The 22331-nt window shown below is 40.4% G+C and overlaps 1 protein-coding gene across 4 annotated transcripts in view; it reads left to right on the forward strand.

Moving 5' to 3' along the window:
- The window catches only part of MAP3K19 (mitogen-activated protein kinase kinase kinase 19), a 74996-nt gene that overhangs the window by 15512 nt on the left and 37153 nt on the right, over positions 1 to 22331 (forward strand). For 2 of the 4 annotated variants that reach the window (XM_032145578.2, XM_058434371.1), the window contains exons 3-5: positions 1262 to 1450; positions 6992 to 7107; positions 9915 to 10030. In XM_032145578.2, coding sequence (XP_032001469.1) covers positions 7086 to 7107; positions 9915 to 10030 — 138 coding nt within the window. In that variant the 5' untranslated portion in view covers positions 1262 to 1450; positions 6992 to 7085. Of the gene's footprint in view, positions 1 to 1261; positions 1451 to 6991; positions 7108 to 8209; positions 8283 to 9914; positions 10031 to 22331 lie in introns of those variants that run through there. The other 2 variants (XM_032145579.2, XM_032145580.1) reach the window with 2 other exon arrangements.

Below are 22331 nucleotides of genomic sequence, written 5' to 3' on the forward strand. Positions count from 1 at the left end.
TCAGCCACTAAATCTCCACTACCATTTCTCTTGTTCAGTCACTGCCATCTCTCCATGAGGCCACTGTGGTATTCTCCTCCCTGGTTTCCCCAGTTCCCTTCTTCCCCACATCGATCTATTTCAGCAGTCAGAGTGATTTTCTAAAACACTGACCTGATTATGTCATTTTCCTGAGGAAAATCTTTCACTGTCTGCCTATTGCTCTGAAGACACAGCCCTAACTCCTCATAGGGGTTTGTCAGGTCTTCCAGGACTCAGGCACTGCTGATTTCTCCACCTGCATCTCCTTCCCTTCCTTTTCTTATCCTGAGCTCTAGACATACCTAACTCCTTCCAGAGCTTTGAATATTACTTGCCCTCTTGTACACACTGTACTCTACTCACACTGTATCCTCTGCTTGGAACGATCTTTCTCCCAGTCTGCCTGGCTAACTGAGTCTGATTCCTCAGGTCTCAGCTTAGACATCACTTTCTCCAAGAACGCTTTGCAGACTCTCCAAGATATCTTAATAGATTTCGTTGAAGTGCCCCCATCAGCCTCCTGTATTCACCTCTCTTGTTACATTTTTCACTCCATGTTGCAATTGCCTTTTTTTAATCTGTCTCTGATCTTCACTAGACTGCAAATACCTAAATATCTTAAAGGCTGGCTGCTGGTCTTGTTCATTGGTGCAGTCTCAGCACCAAGGACAGTTCTTAACATGCAACTGGGCAGTCTGTCCCCTCACCGTATTGAATAGAGTTTACTCTCTTTCTAGAAACACTTGCAGAAATATTTGTGACATTCAAGAATATATAAGCCTGAATCATCTTTGTTTTTGTATTTTTTAGAGACAGGATCTTACTATGTTGCCCAGGTTAGCGTGAAGTGGCAATTCACAGTAGGATTATAGTGCACGATGGCCTTGAACTTCTGGGCTCAAGTGATCCTCCTGCCTCAACCTCCCAGTAGCTGGGATTATAGGCACACACAACCATGCCTGATCCCTTTGGTTTTGTATTCTCGATGATAGACAGTTATAAAACTTCAATGTTTTGTGTGGATTTAACATACAATACTCATAGAGCTCTAGTCCCTACAAAAAAGAGTATCCAAAAATTATGCATGTCACGGAGATTTTTGTTTGCCAAATTAAAAAGGGCAAATAGCAGTTACCCACATCCTGATGAATCAGAGCCATGCCTAAGTCAGTTTTCCACCCAGCTCTGAAGACACTGTTGGTACGTAAAAATATTTAACTAAGACTGTGTTGTTTTGCAGGTTGTTGGATTTCTTCTGGAAAAGGGAGTAGATATCACCCTTTGCAATTACAGCAATCGAACTGCAATTCATGTAGCTAACTGCAATATCCAAAGACAACTCTTGGCAGTCAGTAGAATCCAGGCTCCCCAAATGCAGCTTCTACAAAGTTCATGGCAAGGTGATCTTGAGCAAGTTCAACATTTACTGGTTAGTTAATATTTGTTTCTGTCTTTGGGTGGGTGAGTGGATGGTGAAAAGGGCACAGACTACATATGACTCCTTTTAAAGAAAAATAAGTTCTTTTCAAATGTAATCCTAGGAAGTTTCAGACAGAATATATAAAAAAGAAAGGGGATCAAACAGGACACTGGGGTGGAAAACAAGATAATACAAGAACACAGGAGCAGTCGATTTCCACCTTCCTCGAGCTGGATGCTAGAAGTCACGCAACACCCCTGGGAAATGATTTGCTCCCAGGAAGCCTCCAGAGGACCAGTATCAACTTGCTCAGAGGAGTTCCCTTGGCATTATTTCCATTTGTACAATTGCTGTTTAGATCCCTTTGGACCAGTTGCTGTTATTATCTTTATCCTGAAAAGGGAATCTGAGAGCCTATGCCTTGCATAATATTTAGTTGTCATGAAAGGAGTTCAGAGGTTACGTTTTTAAAGGGCTGTCTTCTCAGGGTATTGATCTTTGTGTTTAGATTTTCTACTTACAGATACTTTTTCCCAAAGCAACTTGCAAAATCATATGCATAACCAAGGACATTAATTATTGGTAACTGGCAATTGCCTACTCTTGGCATTTACCTTCAAAGAGACTGTCAGAACATGTGACCTTCCAATTGAAAGAAAATCAATTGCTGCTAGGAAACAGTTTCCTCTAATCCCTTATGGTAAAGACACAAACAGATAAAGAAAAAAGTAAAAGATATTCCAGTCAGGTACAGTTCAAAGAGAGACATAACAAAACCAAACAATACTTCAAATTCTTTTGTTGGACTAAATGATAGTCTAAAATTGCCAGACATCACGAACTGAGGCTTAGAAATTTTTTTGAAAGACAACGTATTTTACTTAATGGTATTTTCAGCAGTTGTAATTGTAATCTAATGTTTTTTTGTTTGTTTGTTTGTTTGTTTTTTGATGGAGTCTTGCTCTGTCGCCCAGGCTGGAGTGCAGTGGCGCGATCTCGGCTCACTGCAAGCTCCACCTCCCGGGTTCACGCCATTCTCCCACCTCAGCCTCTGGAGTAGCTGGGACTACAGGCGCCCGCCACCACGCCTGGCTAATTTTATTTTTGTATTTTCAGTAGAGACGGGGTTTCACCGTGTTAGCCAGGTTGGTCTCGATCTCCTGACCTTGTGATCCGCCCACCCCGGCCTCCCAAAGTGCTGGGATTATAGGCGTGAGCCACTGCACCCGGCCCAATGTCTGCTTTTATAACATTTTTAACCCCTAAACATTAGGAACCAAGTTTTAAGAAACTGGTACCTGTAACTGGATCTATACCTTGATCAACAGATGCTGAATTGATATGCTATTGCAAGACTATTCTCAGTTGAAAATTTTCATATTGGTTCTAACTAATAATAAACATTGCTACAAGAGGTGATTTCTTCTTAGCGACTAAAAAAAATTAACTAATTAATTCCCACAGTACCCTGCTTAAGTAATACCATTATCTCTAGTTTGTCCCTAGAGAAGCTGAGGTAGAGACACTGAGTATACTTACATGGCATAAAGTGAAATAGAGATGGAAATTAGTGCATTTCCTTGGTCTATAAAATGAACAATTTAAGTGTTTTGGCCTGCAGTAGCTTTTCAGTTTTGAATTATCCAAATTTAGTTTTACTTTCGTTAAGGCATCACATTACATCCATATACCTCCCTCCATTTGACTATATAAATACAGGTAAGTTCACTGTTTGTTTAAATTTTTTTTGTTTTTTTTTTTGAGACAGAGTCTCACTATGTTGCCAAGTCTGGAGTGCAGTGGCTTGATCACAGCTCACTGCAGCCTCGACCTTCCCAGGCTCAGGTGATCCTCCCATCTCAGCCTCCTGTGTCACCAGGACTACAGGTGCATGCCACCATGCCTGGCTAATTTTTTGTATTTTTAGTAGAGATGGGGTTTCGCCATGTTGCCCAGGCTGGTCTCAAACTCCTGGGCTCAAGAAATCCACATGCCTCAGCCTTCTAAAGTGCTGGGATTACAGGTGTGAGCCACCATGCCCGGCTGAGCTGCTATATTATTATAAATGATTTATTCATTCAATGAATGTTTACTGAGCACCTACTGTGTGTCAGACACTCTGCTAAGTGCTTTTTACATTCTAGCTCCAATCAGCAACATAACCCTACAAGGAAGACACTACTATTCCACCTTACAGCTGAGGGCTCTGAAGTTTAGCAAGTATGGTTGCCAGACTTTGCAAATAAAAATAGAGGACACCCAGTTAAATTTAAATTTCAGATAAACAACCAATAATTTTTTGTGTAAATACATCCCAAATGAAAATTAAACATGATTTAACTGGATACCCTCAATGTATCAGGGTGATCTGATCACCTTTTAACAGGGTGTCCCTGATACAATCTGTCAGGAAAGTTAAATAACCACCTTAAGGAGCTGAGATTGAAACCCAGATCTGTCTTTCTGGCTTGTGTTCTTTCACCTCATCAGTTCCCTTTCAAGACAGACACTGAGAAAGAACATATTGAAGTTATAATGAAAAGTTGGCCAAGCAATGAAAATGCAAAGATTAGCATAAAGAACTATGCAGTGAAAACACAACAGAAATAAAGCTGCATGTTTTTAAAGGCATCCGAAGAGTTCCTGGACATAAATTTCCCAAACCAACATGGCTTGACTCCTCTGATGCTGGCTGTGAGAGATGTGGACCTGTTTGAGAGTCTTGACATGTTAACAGTGTACAAACCTGTGGAAGTTCTGTCCCAGCTCCTAAGGCATCATGCGTGAGTATGAGCAGTTAGTCAGCCCAGCTGAAGGGTGTCTATTCCATTGTTATTTACAGAAATCACATGTAAACTGAGACACAAATCTTCTTTTTTACCCTTTCCCTCCCTCCCTCCCCTTCCTTTTCTTTCTTTCTTTTCTCTTTCTTTCTTTCTCTTTCTTTCTTTTCTCTCTTTCTTTCTTTTCTCTCTCCTTCCTTCCTTGCTTCCTTCCTTGCTTCTTTCTTTCTTTCTTTCTTTCTTTCTTTCTTTCTTTCTTTCTTTCCTCTTTTTTATACAGGATCCTGCTCAGTTGCCCAGGCTGGAGTGCAGTGGTGCAATCATAGCTCACCGCGACCTCAAACTCCTGGGCTTAATGGATCCTCCTGCCTCAGCCTCTCAAGTAGCTGGGACTACAGGCACATACCACTATGCTCGGCTAATTTTTAATTTTTTGTAGAGATGGAGTCTCACTATATTGGCCATGCTGGTCTCAAACTCCTGCCCTCAAGCAACTCTCCAACTCCGGCCCTCAAGCTACTCTCCCATCTTGGCCTCCCAAAGTGTGGAGATTACAGGCTGTTTTCTACTATATATACCAAATGCACATGCATCATCATAAAAGTGACTTCACAATTGCAAAGTGATGTGCAGTTTCTAAAATTTGCTACCTATTATTCTTATGATATCCAGCTCTTTGTATCATTTCTTGAAATGATTTGTTTTGGTAGTTACTGGGAATGTCAAATAATTCTTGAGTATCCAGCTCTCTACCCCCAAGATATTACTAATTATTTCAGAAAACACTGTGAATGTCTGAAAAGCAATTTATAATAGTGTTTTCAAGTTATCTTAAAATTACTATATGTCAAATGCTCTTTTAGGAGGGGAGAGAAAAACAATGAACTTTTTTTAAAAAATAAGAGTGTTAATAAGCAATCTCTCATGTTACAATTGCAGTTTCCTAAAGCTGTTACTTAGTTATCTTGTCATCAAATAAGAACAGATGGCCTGAACTCTTTCTCAGTATTTCATATGAATTTTGTTTTGAAAAAAAAAAAAAGGAGGAGGGAGCTTCAAGAACAAAATTATAGTCAAGAATACAAGATACTGTAAAAGGATCAGTTAGTATAATGGAATGAAAAGGGAATTTTGAAGCTACTTCAGACTACTATTGAGAAATAGTTTGGCTAATTGATAAAAGTGGAGATTCCTGGACATCATCCCAGAGATGTTCAGTAGGTCTGGATTGGGGTCCAGAATACTGGAAATCAAGGTATGCCACTTGGAGACACCCTAATCTAGGCAGATGAGGAGAGGTCCCAATGAGTTTACCTTTACTTAATTTTATGCACCAATAATTATAAAAATTTTTGTCCAAAGTTGGGAATTCTCTGCAAATATGATAAGTGGCTTGCTTAAAGCCATATATCAAGGTAGTGGCAACCCCAATTCTCAGTCCTATGCTATTTCTTTTGAATTACAATCTTTGATGAAGAAAAGTCCATAAGAGAATATTACCGTGGCTCATGACACATTACCCTGTCCCGTAGCAATGAAGAGATTCAAATTCAAATGTTTTAGGATAGAGACCATGATCAACTTGCTCCTTGTCCTAGAATAGGATAAGTAAAACAAGTTTCATCATTGTTTCCCTCACTATAATCTATTAATGGGATTCTCATCATTTAACTTTGGATTTCTCTGAGCTGATATCTAATGCAAGGGTTCAGTACAACATAGAGAGGATAAGAAGAGACTTGTGCTGTTGTAAATGGTCCTAAGATCAGCCAGTTGGGCTTACCAACCACAAAGCCAGGTAAAGAAGAATGAAAAGGCCATGTGGGGGCCGGGCACAGTGGCTCACGCCTGTAATCCCAGCACTTTGGGAGGTCGAGGCGGGCATACCACGAGGTCAGGAGATCGAGACCATCCTGGCTAACACGGTGAAACCCCGTCTCTACTAAAAATACGAAAAAAAAAAAAAATTAGCCAAGCGTGGTGGCAGGCCCCTGTAGTCCCAGCTACTCAGGAGGCTGAGGCGGGAGAATGGCGTGAACCCGGGAGGCAGAGCTTGCAGTGAGCCAAGATAGGGCCACTGCACTTCAGCCTGAGTGACAGAGCGAGACTCCGCCTCAAAAAAAAAAAAAAAAAGAAAGAAAGAAAGAAAAGGCCATGTGGAGAGGCACTTTGTTTTTATGACAAGATTGCTCCACTCATCCAAGAGACCATGAAATAAAAGCATCAGCTTAATTTTAAAGAGAAGATTCTATGCCATTCCACCATTTTGAATCATAAAAGAGCTAGCTGTTAGCATTAGAAAAAAGAAATATCAAAAAAGTCAGCAGTTAGCTTAATTATTGAAAAGAAAAAAAATCAAGTGAGCTATTTGGAATGATAAGACAATCGTTTATCAAAATGTTTTAATCCTTATGACTCATTGAAAAAATTTAAAAATAAAAAAACAAAAGATGTTTTTATCTTTGCTTGATTTTATGCACCCTTAAAGAATTATAAAAATTTTTGTCCAAAGTTGGGAATTCTCTGCAAATCTTAGAATGTTTTTAGAATGGGGATGGGAATAAAGATACACAGCAAATTCCTTTTATTTAAAACCTTGTAAAATTGTCATCCTCTATTCATACATTTTGAAATCATTATTATCATCCCCAAACTACATAAGATTACTTTTTATTTATTTGATGTAAATGTTTTCCCTCTCATATTAGTTTTCTTTTTTCAACAGATTCAACTAAATAAACTTTAATGTTGATTCTGTTCTTCCTAGAGATCCTAAACTTTGTGATTTTAGTGGAAAATCAGCGATACATTATGTGTCACAAATAGAGAGTTCAAAGAAACAGCATCTTTTGGACATTTTAATGAGTTCTATGCCAAAACCAGGTAAATACTTTCACTCCACATGCATAATTTCCCAACCCAAAAATTCCTGTTAGAACTGTTTCTTTTTCTACATGTGTTTGATGGATCCATTTAAAGAAATCAAGTCCACGGCTATTTATGGAGCAGTGACTCTGTACAAGGCCCATGACTAGGTGCTCTGGGGGATGCAAAGAAGTCTAATGCAAGGTTTAAACTTTTGAAAATATACAGCATGGTCAGGGGCACATCACATAAGACAGAGAGAAAGAGCTTGCTGTAAACCTGAAAGGGGGAGAGGGACTTACAGTGGTTCTTGAAGGCTGGATAACTGTGGGAAGGTTTGATATAGGTGGGAAAAGAGTCCAAGCAAAGACAAAGAAACAGCCACAGCAAGAAGTATAATGAAAAGTGTGCCACTGAGCAGCGTGTGACTTTGTGAAAGCTGCCCGACTTTATTGTTTGATTCACTTTCTGTTTGAAGCTTCGAGGGCAGAGGACAAAGCTATACCTAAGAAGGTTTCATGAAAGAGGTGAGACTTGATCTGACCTTTGAAAAAAGGATGCAATTTGATTTTGTGGAGCAGAGGCCCCTTGCTGGGAGTGAGCATGGCTTATCCCAGGGGCAAACAAGAAACTAGAACTGAAAGTTCATGTCAGGGAAAAGAGAAACAAAAGGTCAGATACATAAAGAAACTGGGTCCATGGAGGGGAGAGCCTTAGATGTCAGGCTGAAGGACATCACTTTTTTTTTTTTCAATAAAACAGACACTAAAGAATTTTAAGCCAGAGAATAATGAAAGCCATGTTTTAGGAATATTAACCTATTCCTATCGTGTTGGCTACATCTGAGAGAAAAGGCAGGGATCTCTATTAAGAAATTATAGATGTGCCCATATGTGTGGTGGTAAGAACTAGGGAATGAGTCCTTGGGTGGGGCATGAGAGTGAGCCTGAGAGATGCTCGGAGTGGTGGGTCTAGGAGACATTGTGGAAGAAAAATTTACAGAACTGCGAGATGTGATGTTGACAGTGGAGACACAGAGATAAAAGCTGAGAAACTTGAGTCAAAGATGACTAAATTTTAAGGCCTGGAAAGTGCAGAAGATGGAAATACAACCAACAAAATGGGAGCACATTGGAACTTTCAAGTAGCAAGTTTCTGTAGGACTGGGCTTGTGGGAAAGGACCTGTTGAAAAGTTAGTTTGGGAGTTCTCTACAGAGAGGAGATTGTGAGGACATGACGGTGGGTGAGGTCGTTGAGGGACTGATGAGAGTGAGAAAATTGCAGAGGGCTGAGCCGAGGAGGTGCACCCATAGATAGAGAGAAGTGGTGGGGACATCAGGACTCAGAAAGTGAGAGGAGGAGGAGGAGGAGAATCAGAAGAGAGTTGCCAGAAGAAAGGAGCGGGAAACAATGTTAAATTGGAAAAGAGATTACAAAGCAGATGTGGTAAGGATGTGAGACGTTTCAATGGCAGGATGTAGGCAGAAGATAAAGTGCAGAGAATAAAGAAGGAAAATATGATGAAGAAATGGAAGGTCTGGGTATAGATCACTTGTTCAATTTTGTTTCCACTACAAGATAAATGGAGGAGCACTGAAAGAGGGGGAGTTTTTGTTGAAAGAAGCCAATGCTTATTTGAAGAAGCCAGGATAGCAGGAGGGGATGCATAGGAGAGAAATGTCCCTAGGGTACAAACTGGGAGTCTGCTGTTTGGTGTTATGAACTCTGTCCGTTTAATGAGGCTTTAATCACTAGATAGGAAGTGTGCTCAGAGGAACTGAGTGTCTTTGTCCTGGGCAACTGTAAAGCAAATGTGATTTCCAGCTCATCATTAGGGTTTCACTTAACAACTTTGCCTACCACAAACCATTAATCCCAAACATCTGAAGTGATAACTGTTGATCGCTATCAATTTAACTTCATGATTCACTCTCTTCTACAAACTAAAGAAGAAAGCTTGAGCGATCTAAATTTTTTAAATTATAGGATGGTCTATAAGGCCCTGTATTGCTCTGATTTCAATTGTTAGCCAAATTGTGCAGAAATTATCCTCAATCCCCAAGAAATAACTTCAGGGGCTTCAGGGCAGTGCGCAGATTCAGAGAAAGAAAATCCAGTATCGATTGAGCAGGCACTAAGTCTTCAGTACCCTGAAAAATACATGGCAGTTTTTCAGGGTTTAGTTGGAAGAGGCCAAGAAGCATCTCCTAATCGTCCACCAGTAGAAGTCCGTAATGATGGGTCATCCTCAGGAAACATGGAAGACGGATGTCCTTCCTCTGCACAGCTCTGGAGAAGAGGGTTCCCTAACCTTGAACTGCTGATGGCTTTAATGATTAAAAAGTTCTTACTCATGTCACAGCACCCTACAGAGGGTTTTGCAATGACGATGTAGACATTAAGTATGAGGTGACTGGATTTAAGTTGAACTAAAATCTGACTCTTGTTAAGTTTTAATTTCTCATACGGCTTACAATTTGGTGGGTGCTCAGATCAGATCGGTTGATTGATTCACCCTAACTCTCTAAAAAATACTTCACTTGCTCAAAATCTCAAAGTACCTGTTTGATTTTTTTGTCCCTATGTAATAGCAGTTACCATCAAAGCCTTAAAAAAAAATAGTAAGCCATCCACTCTGTGGACTCTTGTCTTCACATCTCTTCCTGTGAAAATTAGTGCCTGAAGCTTCATCAGGATCCCAGACCACTATTTCAGGAAAATCTTTGACAAAATGGAGCTGATTTTAGAACATAGAGCTAGATCTTCCTTTGAAATTGCTGGAGATGAATCTTATCAAAACATACTATTATGTTTCTTTTGATAGAAAGACATGCTGAGTCATTGCTTGACATTTGTCATGATACAAACTCTTCTCCAACTGATATGATGACAGTTACCAAAAATCAAAACATCATCTTGCAAAGCATCAGCAGCAGTGAGGTAAGAGCCTCACTTTAAAGAAACAACAGAGAGCCTATGCCATCTCCTACTTTATTTGTGTTGCTTGAATACTTCGTAACACTCATATATTACAATTTTATTTTTAAGTGTAATCATAAAAAAGCACATTTGGTAAGACACTCTTCTGAAAGTTCAATCTCAGAGCAGTAATTAGCTAGTAAACTCTGAGACTCATGCATAACGTGTGTGTACACGTGTGTGTGTGTGTATGTGTGTGTGTCTTAGTCAGTTCTGGCTGCTGTAACAAAGTACCATAGATTGGGTAGCTTGTAAACAGAAATTTATTTCTTACAGTTCTGGAGGCTGGAAGTCTGAGATCAGGGTGCCAGCAGGTTTGAGTCTGGTGAGGGCTGTCTTCTGGACTGCAGATTGCCAACCTCTCGTATGCTCACTCGATGGAAAGAGAGCTAGCTAGTGCTCTGGGGTCCCTTTTATAAGAGGCACTTATCCTATCATGAGGACTCTACTTTCATAACCTACCTCCCAAAGGCCCTACCTCCTACTGCCATTGCATTGGTAGTTGAGATTTCAGCATACACATTTTGGTGGGACACAAATATTCAGTTCTTTACTCTGGGTGTGCCTGCCTGCGTGTGTGTGTGTATGTGTCTCCCGTACCACAGAAGATTGTTTCAGCTGAATCCATACTAAATAATCAAATGTACCTTCCTTTTATGTACATTAATATTGAAAAGGAAGTCTAGGCTGGCCGTAGTGGTTCACACCTTGTATTAGTCCATTTCACACTGCTATAGATACTACCTGAGACTGGGTAATTTAAAAACAAAAGAGGTTTAATTGACTCAGAGTTCCACATGACTGGGGAGGTCCCAGGAAACTTACAATCATGGTGGGAGGCAAAGGGGAAGCAGGCACATCTTCACAAGGTGGTAGGAGAGACAGAGAGAGTGCAGGGGAAACTGCCACTTTTAAAACCATCAGATCTTGTGAGAACTCCCTCACTATCACAAGAACAGTATGGGGGAAACCGCCCCCATGATCCAATCACCTTCTACAAAGTCCCTCCCTTGACATGTGGGGATTACAATTCAAGATCAGATTTCCTAGGGAACACAGAGCCAAATCATATCACACCTGTAATTCCAGCAGTTTGTGAGGCTGAGGATCTCTTGAGGCCAGGAGTTCTGGACTGGCCTGGGTAACAAAAAGAGACCTCATCTCTACTAAAAATAAAAAAAAACTAGCTGGTTATGATGGCACATGCCTGTAGTCCCAGCTACTTGGGAGGCTGAGGTGGAAGAATCACTTGAGCCCAGGAGTTTCAGGCCGCAGTGAGCTATGATTGCACCAGTGAACTCTAGCCTGGGTGACAGAGCAAGACCCTGTCTCAATTTTTTAAAAAAGTAAAAGACAGGCACAGTGGCTCACGCCAGTAATCCCAGCACTTTGGGAGGCCAAGGCGGGTGGATCACCTGAGGTCAAGAGTTCAAGACCAACCTGGCCAACACGGTGAAAGCCCATCTCTACTAAAAATACAAAAAAATAGCCAGGCTTGGTGGTGGGCACCTGTAATCCCAGCTACTCTGGAGGCTGAGGCAGGAGAATCGCTTGAACCAGGGAGGCAGAGGTTGCAGTAAGCCAAGATTGTGCCATTGCACTCTAGCCTGGGCAATAAGAGCAAAACTCCATCTCAAAAAAAAAAAAAGGAAAAGAAAAGGAGATCATTAATCTGATCATATCACACCCATCATAGGGTACCAAAAAGGAGGTGCCCCCTCGTGGCCCTGGTTATCATCCTGTCTGTGATGAATGACTTTACAAAAAGTACCCTATAGTACAGTAACAGTATTAGTAACAAACATTGCAGCCCATAGAAAACTGTGGAATGAGACCCAAGATGTCCAACAAACTGGCAAAAGTGGTTGCCTACAGAGAGAGAACTGGAGACGCAATTTGCACTGTGTACTCATTTGTACATTTTGAATGTTTACAAAAATTAACATATCCCAAATAAAGATCCTACTACTCTATATTTTATTGGTTAAAAAAAAAGTCCAAAAATTGTTTTATTTATTTTGAGATTGAGGTCTCATTCTGTTGCCCAGGCCAAAGAGCCCTGGCATAAACATGGCTCACTGGAGGCTCAATCTCCCAGATTCAAGCAATCCTCCTACCTCAGCCTCCTGACTAGCTGGGACTGCAGACACATGCCACCACACCCAGCTAATTTTTAAAATTTTTTGAACTCCTAGCCTCAAGCAATCCTCCTGCCTTGGCCTCCCAAAGTAGTGGGATTACAGGCATGAGCCACCATGCCCGGCCCCATTGCCCATTTTCTAATTGGATTATTTGCTTTCTAACTGATAGGTTTAGAGAAGCCCTTATATATTCTAGGTACATGCTTCATAAAATATTTTCTCCTAGTCAAGAAAATAATTTGACTTGTTTTTTCATCCTTTTAATGTTTTATTGAAAAGAAGTTTTAAATTTTGATAAAAAAACAGCATCCATTTTTTTCTTTATGGATCATGATTTTTGTGACTAAGTATTGTTCACCCAAGCCTAGGTCACAATTTTATCCTATGCTCTCTTCTAAAAGATTTATAGTTTCACATTTTACGTTTAGATTCATAATCCAATTTGAGTTTTTTTTTCTTTTTTTTGAGATGGAGTATCACTTCTGTCACCCAGGCTGGAGTGCAGTGGCACGATCTCTGCTCACTGCAACCTCCGCCTCCCAAGCAATTTTCCTGTCTCCACCTCCTGAGTAGCTGGGATTACAAGTGCCTGCCACCACGCCTGGCTAATTTTTGTATTTTTAGTAGAGATGGGGTTTCACCATGTTGGCCAGGCTAGTCTCGCATTCCTGAGCTCAGGTGATCTGCCTGCCTTGGTTTCCCAAAGTGTTGGGATTACAGGTGTGAGCCACCACGCCCAGCGGAATTTGAGTTAATTTTTACAAAGTACAAGGTTTAGGTCGAGGTACATATTTTTGCCTATTGTTCCTCTGTCATTTGTTGAAAAGACCATACTTCCTCCACTGATTTACTTTCACATCTTTGTAAAAAAAGAAAGAAAGAAAAAGAAAAAAGATCTGGGCCAGGTGCAGTGGCTCATGCCTGTACTCCCAGCACTTTGGGAAGCCAAGACAGTAGAATCACTCGGGGGAGGCAAGAGTTTGAAACCAGCTTGGACAACATAGCAAGACCCTGTCTCTACAAGAAATTTTAAAAATTAGCTGGGCATGGTGGTGTATACCCCTAGTCCTAGCTACTCAGGAGGCTGAGGCAGGATGATCGCTTGAGCCCAGGAAATTGAAGCCTCAGTGAGCCAAGACCATGCCACTACTCTCCAGCCTGGCCAACAGTGGAGAGGCCCAATCCCTTTAAAAAAATATATGTTGAGCTTCTTTCTTCAATTAAACTACTATCAGTTCTTTTTTTTTTTTTTTGCTGTTGTTGCCCAGGCTGCTGGAGTGGAATGGCTCGATCTCGGCTCACCGCAACCTCTGCTTCCCGGGTTCAAGTGATTCTTCTAACTTAGCCTCTGGAGTAGCTGGGATTACAGGCATGGGCCACCATGCCTGGCTAATTTTGTATTTTTAGTAGAGACGGGGTTTCTCTGTGTTGGTCAGGCTGGTCTCAAACTCCTGACCTGAGGTGATCTGCCTGCCTTGGCCTCCCAAAGTGCTGGGATTACAGGCATGAGCCACCGGATCCGGCCTAAACTACTATCAATTCTAAGATGTGTACTTTGTGTTTTAACCTCTTTGAAGTCAGACATCTTGCAATTGTCACTGTCAAATTGGTACTGTTTTGTCATTTTTAATGGTACATAAAACAACAGTGTAGCTTTTAATCAAGGACATCTTAGATTTAGTGAAACATGGTAGGATACATTGCTAAACCCAAGTCGCAATATAAGATGTCAGAAAGTGGATAGAGAAGTAAGAAATGATTTTGCAGCATGGAAAATGGTAAAAACTAATTTTCCAGAGAAAGGATATTAATGAGAATCAAGATGATGTACTGCAAAGAACCATGGAAAAACCCAGGAGTTAGAGGCACCAGGTACTGCAGACATTGGGAGTTAGCATGAGGTTGAAAAACAGGAGGGTTTGTTTGAAAATGTATACAAGGAGCAGAGAGATCCCCAACATTCTACTTCCACTCTGTGTAACTACATCACTACTCCTTCCCCACCCTCACAGAAGGCAGGAAGATTTGGTGGAGGATTATTTGAGCTGGAGGAATTCTGGACTTAGTAACAACATACAAGGTGAAAGATGGGAATCAGTTCTCAACCTGCAGGCTTAAGTCTGAATATTGACAGAGAGATTGCATCCGTCCTCCTTCTCCACCTAGCTCCCATATGGCCAGCAGCCTGTTTATACTACTAAGCCAAAAGACTAGAAGATTCTCTTCTGGAGATTTAATAACCCCAGAAAATAAACCTACTGATACTGACATTTTTAAGTTCCCTGAAACAAAAGCATTTCACTACCAGATTAACCCCAGTGAAGGCCACCGACAGGTAAATAGCAATATACATAGAGAACTTCTAGTCATATTTTTAGTGTCTCTTTCTTAATATGAAGAGCCAAGATAGCCAAGGGTCACCAGGTATTTGAGGAAAGCCTCCAATATGAAAAGTAGCATCAAAACAACAAGGAATGCAGATGACATCAGGAGCACAAAGAAATGAAGGGGAAGAAATAGTTTTAAAGGGAGGAGAGAAAAATAAAGAAAAAAATGTTATCAGAACCAAATGATATGAGTTTTCAAGTTTAAAGCACCCATCACTGCAGGACCCATCATTGCAGGACAGTGACTAAGTAAATTACCTTAAAGTATTATGAACTTTTAAAGCACTGAGGCTACAAGAGAATCCTAAAAGTTTTCAGAGAAAGAGAGAGAGAGAGATAATATAAAGGATGGGAAACTAGAATGGCACCAGATGTCTTAAAAATACCATTGTAAGCTACAAATATACGGAGCTACAAATATATGGGGCAATAAAAGACCTCTACACTGAAAGTAGTAAAATATTGCTGAAAATTTTAAAAAGACTTAAATAAATAGAATGATGTAACATGTTAGTGGATTGGAAAATTTACTTTTATGAAGACGTCAATTCTGCCAAATTAGTTTGTAGATTCAGCACAGTCCCAATCAAAACCTAGCAGGTTTGTGTGTGTGTGTAAATTAACAAGCTGATTCTAAATTCATATAGAAAGGCAAAAGGCCAAGAATACTGAGGGCAATATTGAAGAACAAAGTTGGAAGATTTACGCTACCAGATATCAAGTCCTATTATAAAGCTAAATCAATTAAGGCAGTGTGATATTGCTAGAAATATAGATAAATCCATTACCTGATTTATGACAAAGTTCATGCTGCAGTGAAATAGGGGAAACAATTTTCAATACATGGTTCTGGGTTGCATGGATAGTCATGTAGAAAACAATACATATGTTGACCCCTATCTCACACTATACACAAAATCAATTCCACGTTGATTAGAACAGCTCACTGCAGCCTAGCATTCCTGGGCCCAAGCAAAACTCCTGCTTCAGCCTCCTGAGTAGCTGGGACTGCAGGCACATGCCACGATTCCCGGCTAATTTTTTTCAATTTGTTTTTGGTAGAGATGGGGTCTTGCTTTGTTGCCCAGGCTGTTCTTGAACTCCTGGCTTCAAACAATGTCCCTGCCTCATCCTCCCAAAGTGCTGGAATTACAGATGTGAGCCATTTTGCCTGACCACACTAACGCTTTTGAAAGAAAATGTAAGATGAAATCTTTGTGACCTTGGAGCTGGCAACAATTTGTTTTTTTTTTTTTTTTTTTTTTGAGACAGAGTCTCACTCTGTCACCAGGCTAGAGTGCTGTGGTGCAATCTCAGCTCACTGCAACCTCCAACACCCTGGTTCAAGGGATTCTCCTGCCTCCGCCTCCCGAGTAGCTGGGATTACAGGCATGCACCACCATGCCCGGCTAATTTTTGTATTTTTAGTAGAGATGGGGGTTTCACTATGTTGGCCAGGATGGTCTCGATCTCCTGACCTCGTGATCCACCCACCTCGGCCTCCCAAAGTGCTGGAATTACAGGCATGAGCCACCGTGCCTGGCCAACAATTTTTACAGCAGAACACACACACACAAAAAATGCTTGCCATAAAAGAAAAGTTAATTAAATGGACTATATTAAATGAAGCATTTCTTTTTATCTAAAGACATCATTAAGATAATAATAAGCAACTCATAAAGTGAGAAAAGATACTTAAAATGTATGTATCTGACAAAGGACCTGCATTCAGAAAAAATTTAAAAACTCCCACAAATTAGGAACAGATAGGCTAATAGAAAGTGGGCAAAAACTTGATCAGACACTTAGCAAAAAAAAGATGTCTAAATGGCCAATAAAATATATTAAAAGATGCTCAGCTTTTAGTCATTGGATAAATGTAATTTTAAACAACAATATGATAACACTGCACATCCACAGAATGATTACAATTTTACAAGTTGGGAAATATCAAGTGTTGACAAGGATGTAGGGCAACAAGAACTTTCATGCACTGCTGATGGGAGAATGAAGTGTTAGAATAATTTAGAAAGCTGTCTTTTGGTGTCTGTTAAAGAGAAATATATGCATACTCCATAATCCAGCAATTCTGCTCCTAAGTACATACCTAACAGAAGTGCATCATATGTTTACCATAAGCTACATGTTATAATGATCATAGCAGCACTATTATAATAGCCCCGAAATGGAAAATACCCAAGTGCCTATCAAGAATAGAAAGGATACATAAATTGTGGTATATTCACATAGTGTAAAACTACACATAAATGAGAATGAGAGTGAATGATCTAAAATTACATGCAAAAATACACATGAATCTCACAAATACAGTGTTGAGCAAAAGAAGCCAGACATAAAAAATTAAATCCTGTATGGGTCTATTTATATAAAAACAAAAGGAGGAATAACAAATCTAATCTATGGTGTTAGAATTCAGAATAGCACTTGCATGAGAGTGTTCTTTGGGGATATTGGTAGTGTTCTTTTATTTGATCTGGGTCCTGGATACACAAATGTATTTGGTTTATTAAAATTAATCTATACACATATGGTAAGTGAACTTTTCTGAATGTATGCTACACTAAAATCAAAAGTAATGGAAAAGGGGTGGAGTAAGGAATGTCTTCAAATATCTGACACACACACAGAAGAATATGGCTTTCAGCCAGGCATGGATGTGGACACCTGTACCTGTGGTCCCAGCTACTCAGGAGGCTGAGATGGGAGGATAACTTGAGCCCAGGAGTTTGAGACCAGCCTGGACAACATACCTTTCTTTTTTTCTTTTTTGGAGACAGGATCTCACCCTGTCACCTAGGCTAGGGTGCAGTGGCCAGTGGCATGATCACAGCTTATTGCAACCTCCTCCTCCCAGGCTCCAGCAATCCTCCCACCTCAGCCTCCTGAGTAGCTGGGAGTACAGGCATGCTCCACCATGCTCAGCTAATTTTTGCATTTTTTTGTAGAGTTGGAGTTTCACCATATCACCCAGGCTGATCTCGAACTCCTGGCCTGAAGTGATCTGCCCACCTCAGATTCCCAAAGTGCTGGGATTACAGGTGTGAACCACTGGCCCGGCTGAATGTGGTTTTCAAATTAGGATTCTATGCCCAAACAAACTCTCAGTTAAGCATTAGAGTTGAATAAAGATATTTTTCAGACACAGAAATCTCAAACATATTACTTCTGATACACCTTTTAAGGAAGCTACTAAGTGCTGTATTAAATTGAAAAAGTAAATAAAGAAAGAGGAAAAAATAGGATCTGTGACTCAGGGGATCAAGAGAGAGGAGGGAATCATTGGTATAATGAAGAAGGCAGGTCCCAGGACTCCAGCTGTGTAGCAAGTCTAGGAAACAAAGAGCTCAGATGATTGGGGGATTGGGGTGGGGGCAGGGAGCAGGACAGAGGAGGGAAACAGAGCAGATATGTTGTCTGATAAATTTCACCAAGTGGAGAGTCCATTGTAGGTTGGGAAGATTTAGGCATTTAATAAAAAGACATAAGAAAGTAAATAAAATAAACCAACTAGAAATTTAAAAACCAAGGAATGAGGGGAAGGAAGCGTGAATAGGCAGAGCAAAGAAGATTTTTTAGGGCACTGAGACTACTCTGTATGATTCTATAATGGTGGATACAGGTCATTATACATTTGTTCAAACCCATAGAATGTATAACACCAGGAGTGAACCTTAATGTTAACTACGGACAACTGTAACAAATGTACCACTCTGGAGGGCGATGTTAATAATAGGTGAGGCTGTGCATGTGTGGCAGCAGGGGGTATATGGGAAATCCCTATACCTTCCTTTTTTTTTTTGAGATGGACTCTTACTCTGTCGCCCAGGCTGGAGCACGATCTTGGCTCGCTGCCACCTTCACCTCCTGGGTTCAAGTGATTCTCCTGCCTCAGCCTCTCGAGTAGATGGGATTACAGGCATGCGCCACCATGTCTGGCTAATTTTTGTATTTTTAGTAGAGACAGGGTTTCACCGTGTTGTCCAGGCTGGTCTCAAACCCTTGACCTTAGGTGATCCACCCACCTTGGCCTCCCAAAGTGTTAGGATTACAGGTGGGAGCCACTGCGCCCGGCCTATACCTTCCTCTTAATTTCTCTGTGAACTTAAAACGGCCCTAAAAATAAAGTCTATTCAAACAAACAAACAAACAAGGGTTTGGGGATTTGTTCAGGAAAAAAAAAAATACAGTTATACAAGAAAGAAACCATAATCATACTACAGTACAATTGTACTACTACATAGTACAATATCCTCATAATCATAATTAGCCATTGACTATTGATTTAACAACAAAGAAGGTAAATGGATTGGGAGGATGGAGGCAGGGCATAAGAATATTAAATTATTAACTACCATAATAAGTCAATAGATGATGCCTCACTTTGATGAATCAAGAGACAGCATGATAACTACGCAGAAATATGGAAGAAAATACCAAAAGAAACAGCTAAAAGTTTGGAAGTGGTTGCCTCTGAGGAAAACAGTGACTGTTTTTCCTGGTATAAAGTCTTTTACCATTATTTGATTTTTTTAAATGTGCAGTTTAATTTTGACAAAAATCAAGTGAAAATTAAAAATAAATGGTTAAATCAAGACTTCTCTGGGACATGGGATGGGATGAGCTACCATGGAAACATTCCTATTTGAATATTTTAGCTTTGTGCATTTATAAATTTTCTAAGTAGTTTAGTCTGCTTCCTACCAAAGTGGAATTTAGTACCCTGGTTCCCAACAAGGGAGTGATTCCCAGCACCCACCTCCCACCCCTCCCACCCTAGGAGGTCATTTGACAATGTTTGCAGACATTTCTGGTATCATCACTGGGGGAGAATGCAACTGGCATCTAGTGGGTACAAGCCAGGGATGCTCGTAAACATCCTATCAGGCACACGACAGCCCCCACAGCCAAGAATTATCTGGTCTTGAATGTCAACAATGCTGAGACTGAGAAATTTGCTAGGTTTTGTCACAATATTGAAGGTTGCACTGTGTTTGGTTACTAATATTATATAGTAATCAAAATAAAATACCTAGAGACAAATCTTTAAGGTAAGTGTCATGCATAAGATATTGATAAACAAAAACATACTTTTTATTTTTTATGGTCTATTTAAGCAATTTTCTTTTTAAAAGGACTAACTATATCACTTCATATTAGTACATTGAAATAAATGTTTAAAAAAATTTTTGTAGAGATGGGGTCTCACTATATTGCCTAGGCTGGTCTCAAACTGGCCTCAGCCAGGTGTGGTGGCATGCAACTGTAGCCCCAACTACTTGGGAGGCTGAGGCAAGAGGATCACTCAAGCCCAGGAGTTCAAAGTTACAGTGAGCTATGATCACACCACTGCACTCCAGCCAGGATGACAGAGTGAGAGTCTGTTTCTAAAAAACAAACAAACAAACAATATCAAACTCCTGGTCTCAAGAGATTCTCCCACTTCTGTCTCCTAAAGTGCTGGGATTACAGGTGTGAGCCACCGTGCCTGATCAGTACATTTTTTGAGGCAACTTTAAAACTTTTTTTTTTTTTTTTTAGACAGAGTCTCGCTGTGTCACCCAGGCTGGAGTGCAGTGGCTCGATCTTAGCTCACTGCAAGCTCTGCCTCCCGGGTTCACGCCATTCTCCGGCCTCAGCCTCCAGAATAGCTGGGACTACAGGCACCCGCCACCACGCCCGGCTAATTTTTTGTAATTTTTAGTAGCGACAGGGATTCACCGTGTTAGCCAGGATGGTCTCGATCTCCTGACCTCGTGATCCACCCGCCTTGGCCTCCCAAAGTGCTGGGATTACAGGCGTGAGCCACCGCGCCTGGCAAAACTTTTTTATAAAAACTTTCATTAGGTGTTTTTTCTTATTGTAGCTGAAATAAAGTTTAAACTCCTTTTTGAGGGAGAAATGGACTTTTTCGGTATATTTGCCTTTTCTTCCCTAGTGGTTTAACTGGAGTTTAAATCTCTTTCACTCTTTTCTTTAAATGAAAGCTTTGTTTTCTTTTTGGTTGTCTGAAATAGGTTTTTATAGTTTACAGATATAAGCAGCTGCCTTGCATGTAGGACAGCTCCAGAGAGGCTCGTTATAGACTCACCCAGTCATCTTTTTTCATCTGAGGAGAATCTTCTTTCACAATTTTATTATAGGCTGGATATGGTGGCTCATGCCTGTGATCTCGGCACTTGGGGAGGCTGAACTGGGAAGATCCCTTGAATCCAGGCATTCGAGACACTCCCGGGCAACATAATAAGACTTTGTCTCTACAAAAAAATTAAAAAATTAGCTGGTTATGGTGGCGTGCGCCTGTAGTTCCAGTTACTTCCTGGAGGCTGAGGTGGGAGAATCACTTGAACACAGGAGTTTGAGGCTGCAGTGAACTATAATTGTGCTGCTGTATTCCAGCCTCGGCGACAGAGTGAGCTCCCACGTCTCTAAAATATAAAAATAAAAAAATTTAATTACGTCTGATTTCCATCGTGCCTTTACCTTCTGTATGCTCGGTATGCTGTTGTCTGCAGGCTAGAATGCGATGCTCTATTTCTCATCCGTCTATCAGTTCCCGTGGTGTTGTCAATGCTTTATGAAATCCATCTATGTTTGGGACTTGTTATTCTGATGTATTCCCTCTTTTACTCACTCCTAGATGACACTATTTCAATTCTCCTGCTTGTGGCACCCAAGCACATCTTAAAGTCATTGCTGGTTAGATTTATAAAATAAGTTAGAAAATTCTGAGCTGTTTCTGTTTGAGTCTTCACTTCCATCATCACCTTCAAAGTAGATCTTATTCCCTACATACTTTTTGACTGTGATACTTACGGTTTTTCAGTTTATTCCAGGGTATACATTTTTGTCAGGTACTTATAGGGATCACACATATTTTATTATTTTTTCTATGCAAAACTTACCAGTTAGGTTTGAGTATCCTTTCCCTTTATTTTGCTCGTTAATTCTTTTTTTTTTTTTTTTCTGGTTCTTGTTGAAATTCATTGTTTCAAACTTTTCATGCTAACAAGATCACAGAGTGGTCACAACCTCTGGACCCAGATTTCAGAGTCTGGGTGTGAATTCTGGCTCTGCCACTGGCTAGCTGTGTGACCTCGTGTAAGCTACTTAACTTTTCTGGGCCTCAGGTATAAAACGAAGATAATAGATCCTAACTTTAGAGTTGTGAGGATTAAATTAGTTAACTCATTTATGCCTAGTGTTCCATTATTGGAACGGTGAGCTTGTGGGGTTTATTTATATCCCACTGCTCAAGGTCATTGCAAAGGCCTGATTTTTCACACAAAAAAATTTGCAACCTCCGGGATAAACGGGTTAATATGTGTAACGCATATAGAACAGTGTCTGGTACTATATATGTAAATGCTAGTCATCATTATGGATTTTGTAGGTGGGTATGACCACACTGCCGGCTTCCAACTTTTCCTACAGCACCAACTGACAAATGAACTGAGTAGTTGAGATTGACCACAGCCCAGTAATCAACATGGAAACTTGATGTGAGAACCTGCTGTATGACTAACACTTCCAAATGAAGGCTGTTTTCTCAAAGCTTAGCATAAAAATTTCACCAAATCACTGTAATTAAATGAAATGGTAGAAATGTGTTTTGAGGTCTCTTAGAGTGTTCTAGACTAAGGAGCTACACAAAAACTCTATATAATACTAAAAAAGAAAACTTCAGATGACCCATAAGCATCTATAACTATCTCC

This window comes from Hylobates moloch, unplaced genomic scaffold (genome assembly GCF_009828535.3).
Source record: "Hylobates moloch isolate HMO894 unplaced genomic scaffold, HMol_V3 SCAFFOLD_24, whole genome shotgun sequence".
Lineage (NCBI taxonomy): Eukaryota > Metazoa > Chordata > Mammalia > Primates > Hylobatidae > Hylobates > Hylobates moloch.